At 40.1% G+C, this 19,589-nt stretch overlaps 1 protein-coding gene across 1 annotated transcript in view; it reads right to left on the reverse strand.

The window, feature by feature from the left end:
• The window catches only part of LOC139750921 (low-density lipoprotein receptor-like), a 93,599-nt gene that overhangs the window by 44,956 nt on the left and 29,054 nt on the right, over window positions 1–19,589 (reverse strand). Inside the window, exons 3-6 of the mRNA XM_071665813.1 lie at window positions 7,834–7,990; window positions 7,434–7,537; window positions 7,137–7,265; window positions 6,281–6,545 (exon numbers count right to left, since the gene is read on the reverse strand). Coding sequence (XP_071521914.1) covers window positions 6,281–6,545; window positions 7,137–7,265; window positions 7,434–7,537; window positions 7,834–7,990 — 655 coding nt within the window. The remainder of the gene's footprint in view (window positions 1–6,280; window positions 6,546–7,136; window positions 7,266–7,433; window positions 7,538–7,833; window positions 7,991–19,589) is intronic.

Consider the following 19,589-nt stretch of genomic DNA (forward strand, 5'->3'; position numbering starts at 1 on the left):
AAGTCTCCTTTCCAAGCTCACTTACTCTCACCACTCTCTTCACCCCAACATTCTCTCTTCTTTTCTGAAAACCTCTACAAATCTTCACCTTTGCCTCAAGAAGATAATTATCAGACATCCCTCCAGTTGCCCCTCTCAGCATATTAACATCCAAAAGTCTCTCTTTCACGTGCATATCAATTAACATGTAATCCAGTAACACTCTCTGGCCATCTCTCCTACTTACATACGTATATCTCTCTTTTTAAGCCAAAAGATAATCCAGAACTTTTCCATAAATTTGCCAAAAACAAATTGTTTGTCAAAGAGCAGCTAATCAAGCAAAGGAATGATGAGAAAATGTATGAGGAGTTAAACGATAAATCTTAAAGTGTTTTCACTATGGAAGATGGTTGTGTACCAGCATTATCATAAGGAGAGGGGAAGAAGTATTTGTAGGTATAGAAATTTATCAAAATAAATTTCTACACCTAGAAATACTTCTTCCCCTCTTCCTTTGGTAACACTGGTACACTAACATCTTCCATGGTGAAAACACTTTAAGATTTATCATTCAACTCCTATATTTTCTCATCATTCCTTTGCTTGATTAGTCGCTCTAAGGCAAACTATTTGCTTTTGGTAAATCTATGGAAATGCTTTGGATGCTCTTTTTCTCTGTTCATAATATCTTTGCTTCTTCCAGCCTCCTCACACACTTATTCACTGCACTCCTGTATCTTTCATGTGCTAGATGACAACAATGTCATTTATATCTCCAAATAATGTAGCTAGAAAACTACAATGTAATTAATATCTCCAGATAATATAATGAGATGAATACAATGTCATTCAGATCTGCAAATAATGTAGAGTACATCACTGAGCTTTTTTGTTTTATAACATTACCTGTCAAACCATGTGTCCCTCCATTTCAATACTCCTTTTCTATTGCCTTTCAAGGGTGCCCATGTTCTCATCTCTTCACGGAAGATGCCATGGAACCTTCAATAATACTTGTCATATTCTTGCTAAATAACTCAAAAGCAATCCTCTCAAAAAACCTGATCAACTTTATGTTGATGCCTCGATCGTATTTCCTCTTTAGGTCCTACATCCCCCAAGATACCCTTCTTCTGTCTAGCAATGATGGTCCCTCTCATCCTTGTGTTCTCCCTGGCATGCTGGTATAAAAACTTTTCCTTATACACACTAAAAACATCTTTCTATATGAATCACTATAAGGAACCAAATTCCTTTAATTACCTATTTACAATTGAAATCTCCCACTATGAATACTTTGCCATCTTTAAAAAGTGAGTGTTTCACTGCTTCATGTACCATCCTGAATGTTCCTTCATTGTTATCACTGTATATTTGTTCCAATTCAATGCAATTCTTTGGAGGATTATATCATATTAACATATTATACTCTTCTTCTCTACAGTTTCTCTTCCCAATATGTATTGTCAGAAAGTGCCATCTTCCACTATTTCTTGAAACTTCAGGCTTTTATCAATACGACCAGTCCTCCTAATCAATTGCTTTCTCTTTCCTTCCTTGTTATGATGTACCTCATTAGCCAGAGCATGTGAAAACTTGTCTTGGGTAAGTTCAATTCCTACAACCCCAACAATATCAGGTATATCATCCCTTATATGACCCTTGAATTGCAGATCTTTATACCAACTATTAATCCATTAACATTTGAATACATTGCTTTCAGTGCATGCATGTGTGTGTGTGTGTGTGTGTGTGTATGTGTGTGTGTGTGTGTGTGTGTTTGTGTGTGTGTGTGTGTGTGTGTGTGTGTGTGTGTGTGTGTGTGTGTGTAATTACCTATTTGTTCTGAATGGATAGGAAGTTTTACATTCACAGGCCCCATCTCATGAACATTCTCTGCTACCATACAACTTAAATTCATGTATGCTTCTGCACTAACCACATCCTCATTCATTTTGCTCCATTCGCTCATTACCCTTGAATTAAAAAGTGCACTTTTTTACATTTTTTAAACAAGTTTCTAACTTAATTTCATGTTATGTCCTCTGGTTGCTTTATCCCTTTATCTCTTGGAGAACTGTTCATTGTTTATGTCATCAATGTATTAAAAGCTTAAAGGTAGTATAATCAGGTCATCCTCTCTCTTCTCTCTTCCTAGATTTGCAAATTTAAAGCCTTTTGTACTTTCCTCTATGTGATTATTGTTTGTTTTTTACAGGGAGAGAATTTTACACTTGTGTTGCATTGTCTTAAAACTGTATATATGTACCATGTCTACTTTCATGTATGCACACACACACACACACACACACACACACACACACAAGCTTATGCCAGGTTCCAGCCTGCAGTGGAGGATGAACACCTGGATGGACTGTGGACTGGCTGCCATGTCCAGGATTCGAATCTATGTGGGTTTGATCACAGGCAGCCCATGCATGCATGACAGTTTAACGCTAAACGCTACAACATGGATGTCCGTGTGTGATTACTATTTATGTGTAACAGGAAGAGAGCTCTGCACTCTTGTTGCCCCATTTCTTAACCCTGAACATACATATATATCATGTCTCTACTATGTATTTATGCACACCAACCCAGCCAAAGATGTGTGTGTTTATGTGTGCGTGTGTATGTGTATGTGTGTGTGTGTGTGTGTGTGTGTGTGTGTGTGTGTGTGTGTGTGTGTGTGTGTGATTAATCAACTATCTGTACTATACAGGGAGGGAGTTTTACACTCACGGGGTGCCATCTCCTTAACACTCTCTACTGTCAAACAACTTCATAAATTCGTGTATGCTGTATGCATTAATCAACACCCTCAGTCATTCTGTTCCATTCATCCACCACTCTTGTACTATAGAAATATTTCTTTACATACTTTTCGATAATTTCTCACTTAATTTCATGTTCTGTCCTCTGGTCGCTTCATCTCTAAATCTCTTAAAGAACTGTTTGCTGTCCACATTGTAAAGGTTATGATCAGTCACCCCTCACTCTTTTTTCTAAGGTAGGCAAATCTAAAGCTTCAAACATTTTCATGCAACTTAGCTCTCCTTATTTGTATGATCTTTGTTGCCTTCCTTTGGTCCTTCTGTGTTAGCTCTCTGTTTTGGTTTAGGTGCAGTAACAAAACCCAGCAAATTCTAGTATAGGCCTTAAGCAGGATATGAGCAGCTTGTGTGTGTGTGATCAGTGATTTTGTGGTGTACAGGGAGAAAGTTTTACATTCGTGTTGCCTCATCTTCTTAACCCTATATATGTGTACCACATCTTTACTCCTATGCACACACATACACACACACACACACATACACACACACACACACACATATATGCACACACACACACACACACACACACACACACTGTACTACATGCTGGGTAGCCATTCTATTGATCAGCCCCTTGAGGAGAATGAACAGATGGGTGGACTGTCCACTGGCTGCTGCAGCCATGATTAGAATCTATGTGGGTGTGTTCCCAGGTAGTCCGTGTATCCATGAGAGTCAGTAACCCTACCTGCTATACCAAGGAAGTCTGTGGTGCAGCATATGTGTGTGTGCATGTGTGTAAAATCTTAATTTTCTGCACTTACAACCAAAGCCACAGCAAACACTGGGCTTTTATAGACAACTGAGAATCTGTCTAGCAACTTCCATATACTACCTAATCTTTCACCAACTCTTCAAATCCTCCTCAACTCAAAAATGAAAGAAGCTTGCACAATGCATTACTAAATATTTTCAACCAAACTTGGTTAATATATGCAGGTTTTTCTGTAAAAAGTCTGGTGTGAAACATACACAATAATGGTAGCTTCATGATACCTCCTATCCACATGGGTTACACCTCCAGAAGAAATGTTAAGTATTTGAAGAAAAGATAATATCTAGGGTTATCTTTAAAAACTATCACATAATCCACAACAAGGATGCTTCACCTCTCCTGCCAATCAATGCTTGCAGTAGGAGTATTCATCACAATGCACTTTTTATGGACAGTTTTAGCTATGTGCAGAGGTAATATCTGTTCTAGCATTCTTTTTCATACAGATATAATATCGGTTCTAGCACTCTTTTTTATACAGATACAATATTGCTTCTAGCCTTTTTTTTTCATACATATTAAAAATCAGGGAGCGGGGGGGTTGGAAATCCTCCCCTCTCATTTTTTGATTTTCCAAAGGAAGGAACAGAGAAGGGGGCCAAGTGGGGATTTCCCTCAAAGGCTCAGTCTTCTGTTCCTAAAGCTACCTCGCTAATGCGGGAAATGGCGAATAGTATGAAAAAAAAAAAAATTAAAAATCAGTTATTCATCACTGTGGAAGGCTTAAATGAATGATAGACTGACTGACATAGGATTTGGCATGTATACTTAATTTATGGAAAAGCAGCAAAGCTAATGATCTGTTCTAAAAGTGGTGAGTTCTCTGAGATATGGACATTGCTATGAGGAAGGGAACTCTGGCAGTTTGAGCAAGCCACTCCTTAGAAATAAAAAGCTTATATGATGCAACGTTGAATATCTAAATTTACATACCTAAAAGATTCAAATTTCAAGAGTTTCAAAACTTTCTTCTACAACTAAGGCTAAATCTATTTATTCATTATTTATTTTGCTTTGTCGCTGTCTCCCACGTTAGTAAGGTAGTGCAAGGAAACACACGAAAGAATGGCCCAACCCACCTACATACACATGTATATACATACACGTCCACACACACCAATATACATACCTATACATCTCAACGTATACATATATATACACACACAGATATATATACATATATACACATGTACATAATTCATCCTGTCTGCCTTTATTCATTCCCATCCCCACCCTGCCACACATGAGATAACAACCCCCTGCCCCCTCATGTGAGCGAGGTAGCCTGAGGAAGACAACAAAGGCCCCATTCGTTCACACTCAGTCTCTAGCTGTCATGTAATAATGCATCGAAACCACAGCTCCCTTTCCACATCCAGGCCCCACACAACTTTCCATGGTTTACCCCAGATGCTTCATATGCCCTGGTTCAATCCATTGACAGCACATCGACCCCGGTATACCACATCGTTCCAATTCACTCTTATTCCTTGCATGCCTTTCACCCTCCTGCATGTTCAGGTCCCGATCACTCAAAATCATTTTCACTCCATCTTTCTACCTCCAATTTGGTCTCCCACTTCTCCTCGTTCCCTCCACCTCTGACACATATATCCTCTTTGTCAATCTTTCCTCACTCATTCTCTCCATGTGACCAAACCATTTCAAAACACCCTCTTCTGCTTTCTCAACCACACTCTTTTTATGAACACATATCTATCTTACCCCGATTATTACTTACTAGATCAAACCACCTCACACCACATACTGTCCTCAAACATCTCATTTCCAGCACATCCACCCTCCTCCGCACAACTCTATCCATAGCCCATGCCTCGCAACCATACAACATTGTTGGAACCACTATCCCTTCAAACATACCCATTTTTGCTTTCAGAGATAATGTTCTCAACTTCCACTCATTCTTCAAGGCTCCCAGAATTTTCGCCCCCTCCCCCACCCTATGATTCACTTCCACTTCCATGGTTCCATCTGCTGCCAAATCCACTCCCAGATATCTAAAACACTTCACTTCCTCCAGTTTTTCTCCATTCAAACTTACCTCCCAATTGACTTGACCCTCAACCCTACTGTACCTAATTACCTTGCTCTTATTCACATTTATTTTCAACTTTCTTTTTTCACACACTTTACCAAACTCAGTCACCAGCTTCTGCAGTTCCTCACATGAATCAGCCACCAGCGCTGTATCATCAGCGAACAACAACTGACTCACTTCCCAAGCTCTCTCATCCACAACAGACTGCATACTTGCCCCTCTTTCCAAAACCCTTGCATTCACCTCCCTAACAACCCCATCCATAAACAAATTAAACAACCATGGAGACATTGCACACCTCTGCCGCAAACCTACATTCACTGAGAAGCAATCACTTTCCTCTCTTCCTACACATACACATGCCTTACATCCTCGATAAAAACTTTTCACTGCTTCTAACAACTTGCCTCCCACACCATATATTCTTAATACCTTCCACAGAGCATCTCTATCAACTCTATCATATGCCTTCTCCAGATCCATAAATGCTACATACAAATCCACAATATCTAATAAAATAAAAATATCTAATAAAAATGGTATCCATGTCCAGTATTGTTTATTTTTAACCAAAGTATCATAACCGAAATATTCATGTAAGTTAATATTTTACAAGAATAGTGTACTTACAGCAATTAGCTTCATCTGATCCATCTTCACAATCTCTGTTGCCGTTGCATCGCAGATGTCCTAAGATGCACTGTTTATTTGCACATGTGAATTCAGAAGAAGAGCAATTTTTACAGTTTGCTTCATCTTCACCATTTGGACAATCTACACCTCCATCACATAACCAAGATCCCATGATGCAGTATGAACCACAAGCAAATTCATTATCCCGACAGTTGCGTCCACTAACAGTGCGAGATGGACTTAATTTTGTAACATTGCAAACCTGTAGGCAAACAGCTTTTACAGAAGAAATCATATACACTTTTTGAATAGTTAGGCACATACTAATCTAGGGCATACAAAGTAAAAGTTTTTTAAAGTTAAACAGAATTAAAAAACTCAAAATGAAGAATAATATTTTTTCTACTTAGCCCTATTTTTGAAAAATTTAAAATACACTCTTGTTTTGAAGTGATTTAAGAAATAAACTTGTTATATTGTATTTGCAAATATATATTCATAACTGTGTGTGGTGAAAATAATTTTCTTTACTCATTTTCAGTCCATATTCACAGCACTGAAAAATGTCAAAACAATGCCTAATACTTTACAACCCATATACCATTATGCTGATCAACATAACTGGCCTAGTAAGTGAAACCTTTTTCTAAGTCATTACGATAATTATAACCACTGTCCTACTTCAGTACTTCAAAATGTACAAGTACCTTCAATTTGAAAATATAACCTATGTAACCATGTTCCTCCTAAAATCCCCCCTTTGTCATCAACCCCTCAGTAAATGATTTGATTTGCTATATCAAACCTGCCATGTGCCTCACTATATACTTCCTGAATGCCCTGCTAAACTTACCAGTTCATCACCACCATCAGTACAGTCTTCCTCACCATCACAGACCCAACGGCGAGGAATGGTAATTCCGTTTTTACATCGGAACATGTGCTTAGGGAGTGTAGGAGTACTCCTTGTGGGACAGTTCTCCTGAAGATGGACTTAAATTAAACAAAATCTATTTCTTTTTATCTTTACATTAATTATGGAACCATGTTACATTTGAGCTTCAGAACATTATGTCATATGTACCAACATCTCACTTATAACACTAACGTATTTGAAAAAATATGTATCTGTTACAGGGTCAGGCCTCACCTCATCAGAACCATCATCACAGTCTGCCTGGCCATTACACTGCCACAAACCAGTAATACATTGCTTGTCACTCACACATTGGAATTCCCCAGACTGACATTTTACTGTAAACAAGAAAATATAGACATGTTTCTATACTGGATACTGGTAAGATCTTTAGTATTCACATAATTTCTCAAAGTGTGCAATTTATTTGTCTTTCTAAATGTCAAAAATATGTTTCTTGGTGTACATTAATGATATGCCATTGTAATAATACTTGATTATTTATCATCATAACTCTGTAACACCATGTTCCTTTCCGAATTCACCAAAAGAATAACACAACTCATTAAAAATGTTTGGATAAATCTAAGAGGACTTCCTAACTTTGATGTAAAATGATGCTTTAATAACTTACTACAATCTTCTGTGGTTTCATCAGTATTGTCTCGACAATCGTCTTGGCCATCACACCTCCATGTGCTTGGGATACAATTGCCATTCCCACAGCGGAATTCTGTTGAGCGACACTCACGACCTAGAGCATCTTCTGATGACCCAGGGCAATTATCAGCCTGAAACAGATAAGAAGAAAACATAAGAAAAAATAGCCAAGCACCTATTCAAGTTTTGATGTTATTTAATTTCTAATTTGATCTATAATTGCCCGACTAGTGTTGCCCAGGACCTACTTTCCAAAGGCTCCACAGCCCAAGACTGCACTACTTCTAGGAGCGGGGAAATGATGGATTCTCTTGAAGTAAGATGTTCTTAGATGAGTACATACTCCCAATAAAACCACCTTCTCAAAGGCGAGTATGTATCAGTGTCATAATGCATAGCATAAGGCAATTGTTTCATTAATGCTTTTCAAAGTTACATTATCATATATATATATATATATATATATATATATATATATATATATATATATATATATATATATATATCCCTGGGGATAGGGGAGAAAGAATACTTCCCACGTATTCCCTGCGTGTCGTAGAAGGCGACTAAAAGGGAAGGGAGCGGGGGGCTGGAAATCCTCCCCTCTCAATTTTTTTTTAATTTTCCAAAAGAAGGAACAGAGAAGGGGGCCAGGTGAGGATATTCCCTCAATGGCCCAGCTCTCTGTTCTTAACGCTACCTCGCTAACGCGGGAAATGGCGAAGTTTGAAAAAAAAAAAAAAAAATATATATATATATATATATATATATATATATATATATATATATATATATATATATACATTTTTTTTTTTGCTTTGTCACTGTCTCCCGCGTTTGCGAAGTAGCGCAAGGAAACAGACGAAAGAAATGGCCCAACCCCCCCCCATACACATGTATACATACGTCCACAATACATACCTACACAGCTTTCCATGGTTTACCCCAGACGCTTCACATGCCTTGATTCAATCCACTGACAGCACGTCAACCCCGGTATACCACATCGCTCCAATTCACTCTATTCCTTGCCCTCCTTTCACCCTCCTGCATGTTCAGGCCCCGATCACACAAAATCTTTTTCACTCCATCTTTCCACCTCCAATTTGGTCTCCCTCTTCTCCTCGTTCCCTCCACCTCCGACACATATATCCTCTTGGTCAATCTTTCCTCACTCATTCTCTCCATGTGACCAAACCATTTCAAAACACCCTCTTCTGCTCTCTCAACCACGCTCTTTTTATTTCCACACATCTCTCTTACCCTTACGTTACTTACTCGATCAAACCACCTCACACCACACATTGTCCTCAAACATCTCATTTCCAGCACATCCATCCTCCTGCACACAACTCTATCCATAGTCCACGCCTCACAACCATACAACATTATTGGAACCACTATTCCTTCAAACATACCCATTTTTGCTCTCCGAGATAATGTTCTCAACTTCCACACATTCTTCAAGGTTCCCAGATTTTTCGCCCCCTCCCCCACCCTATGATCCACTTCCGCTTCCAGGGGTCCATCCGCTCCCAGATCCACTCCCAATCTAAATTAATTTGTTTTTATTCAATAAAAAGATAAATTGTTGGGAATGAGGGATGGGGGTGGTGAGAAGGTAAGTGAGTTTGGAAGGGGAATTGTTTGATGAGAGTCTATGGGGTTTTTGGTCAGGTGGGAAAGAGAGGGGTAAAAATGGATTGGTAAACAAGGAAGAAAAGCTTTTTGGGGATGAAGGAAGGATTTGGGGAATCAGGGGAAAATTTTTAAAAAAAGTGTGTTTTTTGAGGGTAAGGTTATTTTGATTAGAAAGGTAGTGGAGGTTGGAGAAGAGTATAGTGTTGTAAAGGAAGAAAGATGAGGCCATTTACGATTTTTGGGAAGGGAAAAATTTTGGGAAGTTGATCGAGAGGTGAGTATGAAGAGAGAAGGGAGAGCAGGAGTTTCAAGAGATAAGGGATGTGTGAGAATAAGGTTTTGCTTGAAGAGTATGGGAGTGATAGAAAAGAGTATAGCATTAGATCTGGAGAGGAGAATAAAAAGATGTTCTGGAAGGAGGTAAATAAAGTGCGTGTAAGACAAGGAGCAATGGGAACATTCAGTGTAGGGTGAAAATGGGGAGGTTGGCAGGGGAGTGATTACAAGTTAGTGTGATTGTAGAAGGAGATGGAGTGAGTAATTTTGAAGGTTTGTTGAATGTGTTTGATGAAAGAGTGGCAGATATAGGGTGTTTTGGTACGAGTGGGTTTGTGCTAAAGTGAGAGGGTTAAGGGAAAATGATTGGTAAAGAGAAGAGGTAGAAAGCTTTGGGGAAAGAAAACCGGGAAAGGCAGACAGGTTTTGGGATGGTATTGCGTGGAATTTATTAAAAAAGGGGTGAGAAATTGTTGACGGGTTTTAAGGTATTAATGTATGTTACTCATGGTGAGGTGCCTAGGAAAAAATTGGCGGAATGCTGCATAGTCCCATTGTAAAAAGGGCCCAAAGGGGTAAGAGGATGCCAAATTACAGAGGAAAGTTTGTTGGTATTCCTGGCAAATTATATGGGAGGGATTGATTGAGAGGGTGAAGGATGTACAGAGCATCAAATTGGGGAAGAGCAGTGGGGTTTCAGAATGGAAAGGATTGTGGTCAGGTGTTTTTTTTGAGAATGTATGTGAAAAAATTACTTAGAAAAGCAATGGATTTGTATGTAGCTTTATGGATCTGGAAAAGGCATATGTAGATTTGAAAGGTGCTCCTGGGAAAGGGTATTAAGAATATAGGTGGGGGAGGCAATTTGTTGAAGCGTGAAAAGTTTTTATCGGGATGTAAGGCATGTGTACGTTGGGAAAGAGGGAAAAAGAAATTTGGTTCCAGTGAATGTAGGTTTGCGGCAGGGGGGGGTGATGTTCCAGGGTTTTGTTTAATTTTTTTATGGATGGGGTTGTTGGGGAGGTGAATGAAAGATTTTTGGAAAAGGGGCAAGTAGAGGTTGTTGGGATGAGAGAGTTGGGGAAGTGAGTCATTTTTGTTCGCTGATATACAGCGCTGGTGGTGATTCATGGAAAAAAATACAGAAGCTGGTACGGGGTTTGGAAAAAAAAGTTTTGTGAAAGAAAAATTTAAAGGGTAAATGAAAAAGAGAAAAGGTTTTATTTTCGTTGAGGGTTGGGGTCAAGTAAATTGGGGGGTGATTTGAATGGAAAAAAACTGGATAAGTAAAGTGTTTTAGATTATTTATATATATATATTAATATATATTTTAAAAAATTTATATATAATTTTTTTTAAACTTCGCCTTTCCCGGTTTTGCGAGGTAGCATTAAAAATAGGGATAGGCCTTTTTTGGGTATCCTCACCGGGCCCCTCTTTTTCCTTTTTTTGGGAAAAAATTAAAAAAAAAAAAAAAAAAACGAAGGGGGGGTTTTCCACCCCCGTCCCCCCTTTTAGTCCCCTTCTATGACAACAGGAATACGTGGAAATTTTCCCCCCCTACCCCCGGGGATATATATATATTATATATATTTAAATATATATATATTTTTTTTTTTTTTTTTGTTTTTGTCGATGTCCCCGCTTTTGGGGTAGCCAAAGGAAACAGACAAAAGAAAGGCCAAACCCCCCCCAACACTTGTATAACATACGTCCACCACGCAAAAATACATAACCTACACAGCTTTTCCCTGGGTTTTCCCCAAAAGCTTCACAACCGATTCAAAACCCCGACAGCACTCAACCCCCGGGATAACCACATCGACCAATTCCCTTTTTCCTTGCCCTCCCTTTTACCCTCCTGCATGTTCAGGCCCGCCCCAAAAATCTTTTCACTCCATCTTTTCCACCTCCAATTTGGTCTCCACTTTTTCATTCCCTCCACCTCCAACACTTTTATCCTTTAGTCAATCTTTTCCCCACTCATTTTCCCCCATGTGCCCAAACCATTTCAAAAAACCCCTTCTGCTCTCTCAACCCCGCTCTTTTTTTTTCCAACATCTCCTTACCCTTATATTACTTACTCGATCAAACCACCTCACACCACATATTGTCCTTAAATATCTCATTTCCAGCACATTCACCCTCCTGCGCACAACTCTATCCACAGCCCACGCCTCGTAACCATACAACATTGTTGGAACCACTATTCCTTCAAACATCGCCATTTTTGCTTTCGGAGATAATGTTCTCGACTTCCACACATTCTTCAAGGCTCCCACGATTTTCGCCTCCTCCCCCACCCTATGATTCACTTCCGCTTCCATGGTTCCATCCGCTGCCAGATCCACTCCCAGATATCTGAAACACTTTACTTCCTCCAGTTTTTCTCCATTCAAACTTACCTCCTAATTGCCTTGACCCTCAACCCTACTGTACCTAATAACCTTGCTCTTATTCACATTTACTCTAAACTTTCTTCTTTCACACACTTTACCAAACTCAGTCACCAGCTTCTGCAGTTCCTCACATGAATCAGCCACCAGCGATGTATCATCAGCGAACAACAACTGACTCACTTCTCAAGCTCTCTCATCCCCAACAGACTGCATACTTGCCCCTCTTTCCAAAACTCTTGCATTCACCTCCCTAACAACCCTATCCATAAACAAATTAAACAACCATGCAGACATCATCCACCCCTGCCGCAAACCTACATTCACTGAGATGCAATCACTTTCCTCTCTTCCTACACATACACATGCCTTACATCCTCGATAAAAACTTTTCACTGCTTCTAACAACTTGCCTCCCACACCATATATTCTTAGTACCTTCCACAGAGCATCTCTATCAACTCTATAATATGCCTTTTCCAGATCCATAAATGCTACATAGAAATCCATTTGCTTTTCTAAGTATTTCTCACATACATTCTTCAAAGCAAACACCTGATCCACACATCCTCTACCACTCTGAAACCACATATATATATATATATATATATATATATATATATATATATATATATATATATATATATATATATATATATATACATATATATATATATATATATATATATATATATATATATATATATATATATATATATATATATGTAGTTGATAGAGATGCTCTGTGGAAGGTATTAAGAATATATGGTGTGGGAGGCAAGTTGTTAGAAGCAGTGAAAAGTTTTTATCGAGGATGTAAGGCATGTGTACGTGTAGGAAGAGAGGAAAGTGATTGGTTCTCAGTGAATGTAGGTTTGTGGCAGGGGTGTGTGATGTCTCAATGGTTGTTTAATTTGTTTACAGATGGGGTTGTTAGGGAGGTGAATGCAAGAGTTTTGGAAAGAGGGGCAAGTATGAAGTCTGTTGTGGATGAGACAGCTTGGGAAGTGAGTCAGTTGTTGTTCGCTGATGATACGGTGCTGGTGGCTGATTCATGTGAGAAACTGCAAAAGCTGGTGACTGAGTTTGGTAAAGTGTGTGAAAGAAGAAAGTTAAGAGTAAATGTGAATAAGAGCAAGGTTATTAGGTACAGTAGGGTTGAGGGTCAAGTCAATTGGGAGGTAAGTTTGAATGGAGAAAAACTGGAGGAAGTAAAGTGTTTTAGATATCTGGGAGTGGATCTGGTAGCGGATGGAACCATGGAAGCGGAAGTGAATCATAGGGTGGGGGAGGGGGTGAAAATCCTGGGAGCCTTGAAGAATGTGTGGAAGTCGAGAACATTATCTCAGAAGGCAAAAATGGCTATGTTTGAAGGAATAGTGGTTCCAACAATGTTGTATGGTTGCGAGGCGTGGGCTATGGATAGAATTGTGCGCAGGAGGGTGGATGTGCTGGAAATGAGATGTTTGAGGACAATGTGTGGTGTGAGGTGGTTTGATCGAGTAAGTAATGTAAGGGTAAGAGAGATGTGTGGAAATAAAAAGAGCGTGGTTGAGAGAGCAGAAGAGGGTGTTTTGAAATGATTTGGGCACATGGAGAGAATGAGTGAGGAAAGAGTGACCAAGAGGATATATGTGTCGGAGGGAACAAGGAGAAGTGGGAAACCAAATTGGAGGTGGAAAGATGGAGTGAAAAAGATTTTGAGTGATCGGGGCTTGAACATGCAGGAGGGTGAAAGGCGGGCAAGGAATAGAGTGATTTGGATCGATGTGGTATACCGGGGTTGACGTGCTGTCAGTGGATTGAATCAGGGCATGTGAAGCGTCTGGGGTAAACCATGGAAAGTTGGGTGGGGCCTGGATGTGGAAAGGGAGCTGTGGTTTCGGGCATTATTGCATGACAGCTAGAGACTGAGTGTGAACGAATGGGGCCTCTGTTGTCTTTTCCTAGCGCTACCTCGCACACATGAGGAGGGAGGGGGATGGTATTCCATGTGTGGCGAGGTGGCGATGGGAATGAATAAAGGCAGACAGTGTGAATTGTGTGCATGGGTATATATGTATGTGTCTGTGTGTGTATATATATGTGTACATTGAGATGTATAGGTATGTATATTTGCGTGTGTGGACGTGTATGTATATACAGGTGTATGGGGGTGGGTTGGGCCATTTATTTCATCTGTTTCCTTGCGGTACCTCGCAAACGCGGGAGACAGCAACAAAGCAAAATAAAAAAAGTAATATATATATATATATATATATATATATATATATATATATATATATATATATATATATATATATATATATATATATATACATTCTTTTTTCTTTCTTTCAAACTATTCGCCATTTCCCGCATTAGCGAGGTAGCGTTAAGAACAGAGGACTGGCCCTTTGAGGGAATACCCTCACCTGGCCCAATTCTCTGTTCCTTCTTTTGAAAAAAAAAAAAAAAAAAAAAAAAAAAAAAAAAAAAAAACGAGAGGGGAGGATTTCCAGCCCCCCGCTCCCTCCCCTTTTAGTCGCCTTCTACGACACGCAGGGAATACGTGGGAAGTATTCTTAATCCCCTATCCCCAGGGATAATATATATATATATATATATATATATATATATATATATATATATATATATATATATATATATCTTCTGAAACCGCACTGCTCTTCCCCAATCTGATGCTCTGTACATGCCTTCACCCTCTCAATCAATACCCTCCCATATAGTTTACCAGGAATACTCAACAAACTTATACCTCTGTAATTTGAGCACTCACTCTTATCCCCTTTGCCTTTGTACAATGGCACTATGCACGCATTCCGCCAATCCTCAGGCACCTCACCATGAGTCATACATACATTAAATAACCTTACCAACCAGTCAACAATACAGTCACCCCCTTTTTTAATAAATTCCACTGCAATACCATCCAAACCTGCTGCCTTGCCGGCTTTCATCTTCCGCAAAGCTTTTACTACCTCTTCTCTGTTTACCAAATCATTTTCCCTAACCCTCTCACTTTGCACACCACCTCGACCAAAACACCCTATATCTGCCACTCTGTCATCAGACACATTCAACAAACCTTCAAAATACTCATTCCATCTCCTTCTCACATCACCACTACTTGTTATCACCTCCCCATTTACGCCCTTCACTGAAGTTCCCATTTGCTCCCTTGTCTTACGCACCCTATTTACCTCCTTCCAGAACATCTTTTTATTCTCCCTAAAATTTACTGATAGTCTCTCACCCCAACTCTCATTTGCCCTTTTTTTCACCTCTTGCACCTTTCTCTTGACCTCCTGTCTCTTTCTTTTATACTTCTCCCACTCAATTGCATTTTTTCCCTGCAAAAATCGTCCAAATGCCTCTCTCTTCTCTTTCACTAATACTCTTACTTCTTCATCCCACCACTCACTACCCTTTCTAAACAGCCCACCTCCCACTCTTCTCATGCCACAAGCATCTTTTGCGCAATCCATCACTGATTCCCTAAATACATCCCATTCCTCCCCCACTCCCCTTACTTCCATTGTTCTCACCTTTTTCCATTCTGTACACAGTCTCTCCTGGTACTTCCCCACACAGGTCTCCTTCCCAAGCTCACTTACTCTCACCACCTTCTTCACCCCAACATTCACTCCTCTTTTCTGAAAACCCATACTAATCTTCACCTTAGCCTCCACAAGATAATGATCAGACATCCCTCCAGTTGCACCTCTCAGCACATTAACATCCAAAAGTCTCTCTTTCGCACGCCTGTCAATTAACACGTAATCCAATAACGCTCTCTGGCCATCTCTCCTGCTTACATAAGTATACTTATGTATATCTCGCTTTTTAAACCAGGTATTCCCAATCATCAGTCCTTTTTCAGCACATAAATCTACAAGCTCTTCACCATTTCCATTTACAACACTGAACACCCCATGCATACCAATTATTCCCTCAACTGCCACATTACTCACCTTTGCATTCAAATCACCCATCACTATAACCCGGTCTCGTGCATCAAAACCGCTAACACACTCATTCAGCTGCTCCCAAAACACTTGCCTCTCATGATCTTTCTTCTCATGCCCAGGTGCATATGCACCAATAATCACCCACCTCTCTCCATCAACTTTCAATTTTACCCATATTAATCGAGAATTTACTTTCTTACATTCTATCACATACTCCCACAACTCCTGTTTCAGGAGTATTGCTACTCCTTCCCTTGCTCTTGTCCTCTCACTAACCCCTGACTTCACTCCCCAGACATTTCCAAACCACTCTTCCCCTTTACCCTTGAGCTTCGTTTCACTCAGAGCCAAAACATCCAGGTTCCTTTCCTCAAACATACTACCTATCTCTCCTTTTTTCACATCTTGGTTACATCCACACACATTTAGGTAGAGGATGTGTGGATCAGGTGTTTGCTTTGAAGAATGTATGTGAGAAATACTTAGAAAAGCAAATGGATTTGTATGTAGCATTTATGGATCTGGAGAAGGCATATGATAGAGTTGATAGAGATGCTCTGTGGAAGGTATTAAGAATATATGGTGTGGGAGGCAAGTTGTTAGAAGCAGTGAAAAGTTTTTATCGAGGATGTAAGGCATGTGTACGTGTAGGAAGAGAGGAAAGTGATTGGTTCTCAGTGAATGTAGGTTTGCGGCAGGGGTGTGTGATGTCGCCATGGTTGTTTAATTTGTTTATGGATGGGGTTGTTAGGGAGGTAAATGCAAGAGTCCTGGAAAGAGGGGCAAGTATGAAGTCTGTTGGGGATGAGAGAGCTTGGGAAGTGAGTCAGTTGTTGTTCGCTGATGATACAGCGCTGGTGGCTGATTCATGTGAGAAACTGCAGAAGCTGGTGACTGAGTTTGGTAAAGTGTGTGGAAGAAGAAAGTTAAGAGTAAATGTGAATAAGAGCAAGGTTATTAGGTACAGTAGGGTTGAGGGTCAAGTCAATTGGGAGGTGAGTTTGAATGGAGAAAAACTGGAGGAAGTGAAGTGTTTTAGATATCTGGGAGTGGATCTGTCAGCGGATGGAACCATGGAAGCGGAAGTGGATCATAGGGTGGGGGAGGGGGCGAAAATTTTGGGAGCCTTGAAAAATGTGTGGAAGTCGAGAACATTATCTCGGAAAGCAAAAATGGGTATGTTTGAAGGAATAGTGGTTCCAACAATGTTGTATGGTTGCGAGGCGTGGGCTATGGATAGAGTTGTGCGCAGGAGGATGGATGTGCTGGAAATGAGATGTTTGAGGACAATGTGTGGTGTGAGGTGGTTTGATCGAGTAAGTAACGTAAGGGTAAGAGAGATGTGTGGAAATAAAAAGAGCGTGGTTGAGAGAGCAGAAGAGGGTGTTTTGAAATGGTTTGGGCACATGGAGAGAATGAGTGAGGAAAGATTGACCAAGAGGATATATGTGTCGGAGGTGGAGGGAACGAGGAGAAGAGGGAGACCAAATTGGAGGTGGAAAGATGGAGTGAAAAAGATTTTGTGTGATCGGGGCCTGAACATGCAGGAGGGTGAAAGGAGGGCAAGGAATAGAGTGAATTGGAGCGATGTGGTATACCGGGGTTGACGTGCTGTCAGTGGATTGAATCAAGGCATGTGAAGCGTCTGGGGTAAACCATGGAAAGCTGTGTAGGTATGTATATTTGCGTGTGTGGACGTGTGTATGTACGTGTGTATGGGGGTTGGGCCATTTCTTTCGTCTGTTTCCTCGCGCTACCTCGCAAACGCGGGAGACAGCGACAAAGTAAAAAAAAAAAAAAAAAAAAAAAAAAATATATATATATATATATATATATATATATATATATATATATATATATATATATATATATATATATATATCATTTCATACTTTATCATACTTTGTCGCTCTCCCACGTTAGCGAGGCAATGCGAGGAAACAAACAAAAGAATGGTCCAACCTATCCACACACACACACACACACACACATGTATATACATAAACGCCCACACACACACACACACATATACGTACCTATACATTCTAATGTATACATACATATACATACACAGATATATACATATATACACATATACATATTCATACATGCTGCCTTCATCCTTTCTTGCCCCCACCCCGCCACACATGAAATGGTAATCCCCTCCCCCTGCGTGCACGCGAGGTAGCGCTAGGAAAAGACAACAAAGGCCACATTCATTCACACTCAGTCTCTAGCTGTCATGTGTAAAGTATCGAAACCAGAGCTCCCTTTCCACATCCACGTCCTACAAAACCTTCCATGGTTTACCCCAGACGCTTCACATGCCCTGGTTCAATCCATTGACAGCACGTCGAACTCGGTATACCACATCGTTCCAATTCACTGTATTCCTTGCACGCCTTTCACCCTCCTGCATGTTCAGGCCCCGATCGCTCAAAATATTTTTCACCTCATCCTTCCACCTCCAATTTGATCTGCCACTTCTTGTTCCCTCCACCTCTGACACATATATCCTCTTTGTCAATCTTTCCTCACTCATTCTCTCCATGTGACCAAACCATTTCAATACACTCTTTTCTGCTCTCAACCACACTTTTTATTACCAGACATCGCTCTAACCTTTTCATTACTTAATCAAACCACCTCAGACCACATAATGTCCTCAAACATCTTATTTCCAACACATCCACCCTCCTACACACAATCCTATCTATAGCCCATGCCTCATAACCATATATAACATTGTTGGAACCACTTTTCTTTCAAACATACCCATTTATGTTCTCCGAGATAACGTTTTTGCCTTGAACACATTCTTCAACGCTCCAAGAACCTTTGCCTCCTCCCCTACCCTGTGAATCACTTCCGCTTCCATGATTGCATCTGCTGTGAAATCCACTCCCAGATATCTACAACACTTCACTTCCTCCAGTTTTTCTCCATTCAAGCTTACCTCCTAATTTACTTGTCCCTCGACCCTACTGATCCTAATAACCTTGCCCATATTCACATTTATTCTCAGCTTTCTTCTTTCACACACTTTACCAAACTCAGTCACCAACTTCTGCAGTTTCTTACCGGAATCAGCCACAAGCGCGGTATCATCAGCGAACAACGACTAACTCACTTCCCAAGCCCTCTGATCCACAACAGACTGCATACTCACCCCTCTCTCCAAAACTCTTGTATTCACCTCCCTAACAACCCCATCCATAAACAAATTAAATGACCATGGAGACATCACGCATTCACTGGGAACCAATCACTTTCTTCTCTTCCAACTTGTACACATACGTTACATCCTTGATACAAACTTTTCACTGCTTCTAGTAACTTACCTCCCACACCATATACTCTTAATACCTTCCACAGAGCATCTATATCAACTCTATCATATGCCTTCTCCAGATCCAGAAATGCTACATACAAATCCATCTGTTTTT

This window comes from Panulirus ornatus, chromosome 10, assembly GCF_036320965.1.
Source record: "Panulirus ornatus isolate Po-2019 chromosome 10, ASM3632096v1, whole genome shotgun sequence".
Lineage (NCBI taxonomy): Eukaryota > Metazoa > Arthropoda > Malacostraca > Decapoda > Palinuridae > Panulirus > Panulirus ornatus.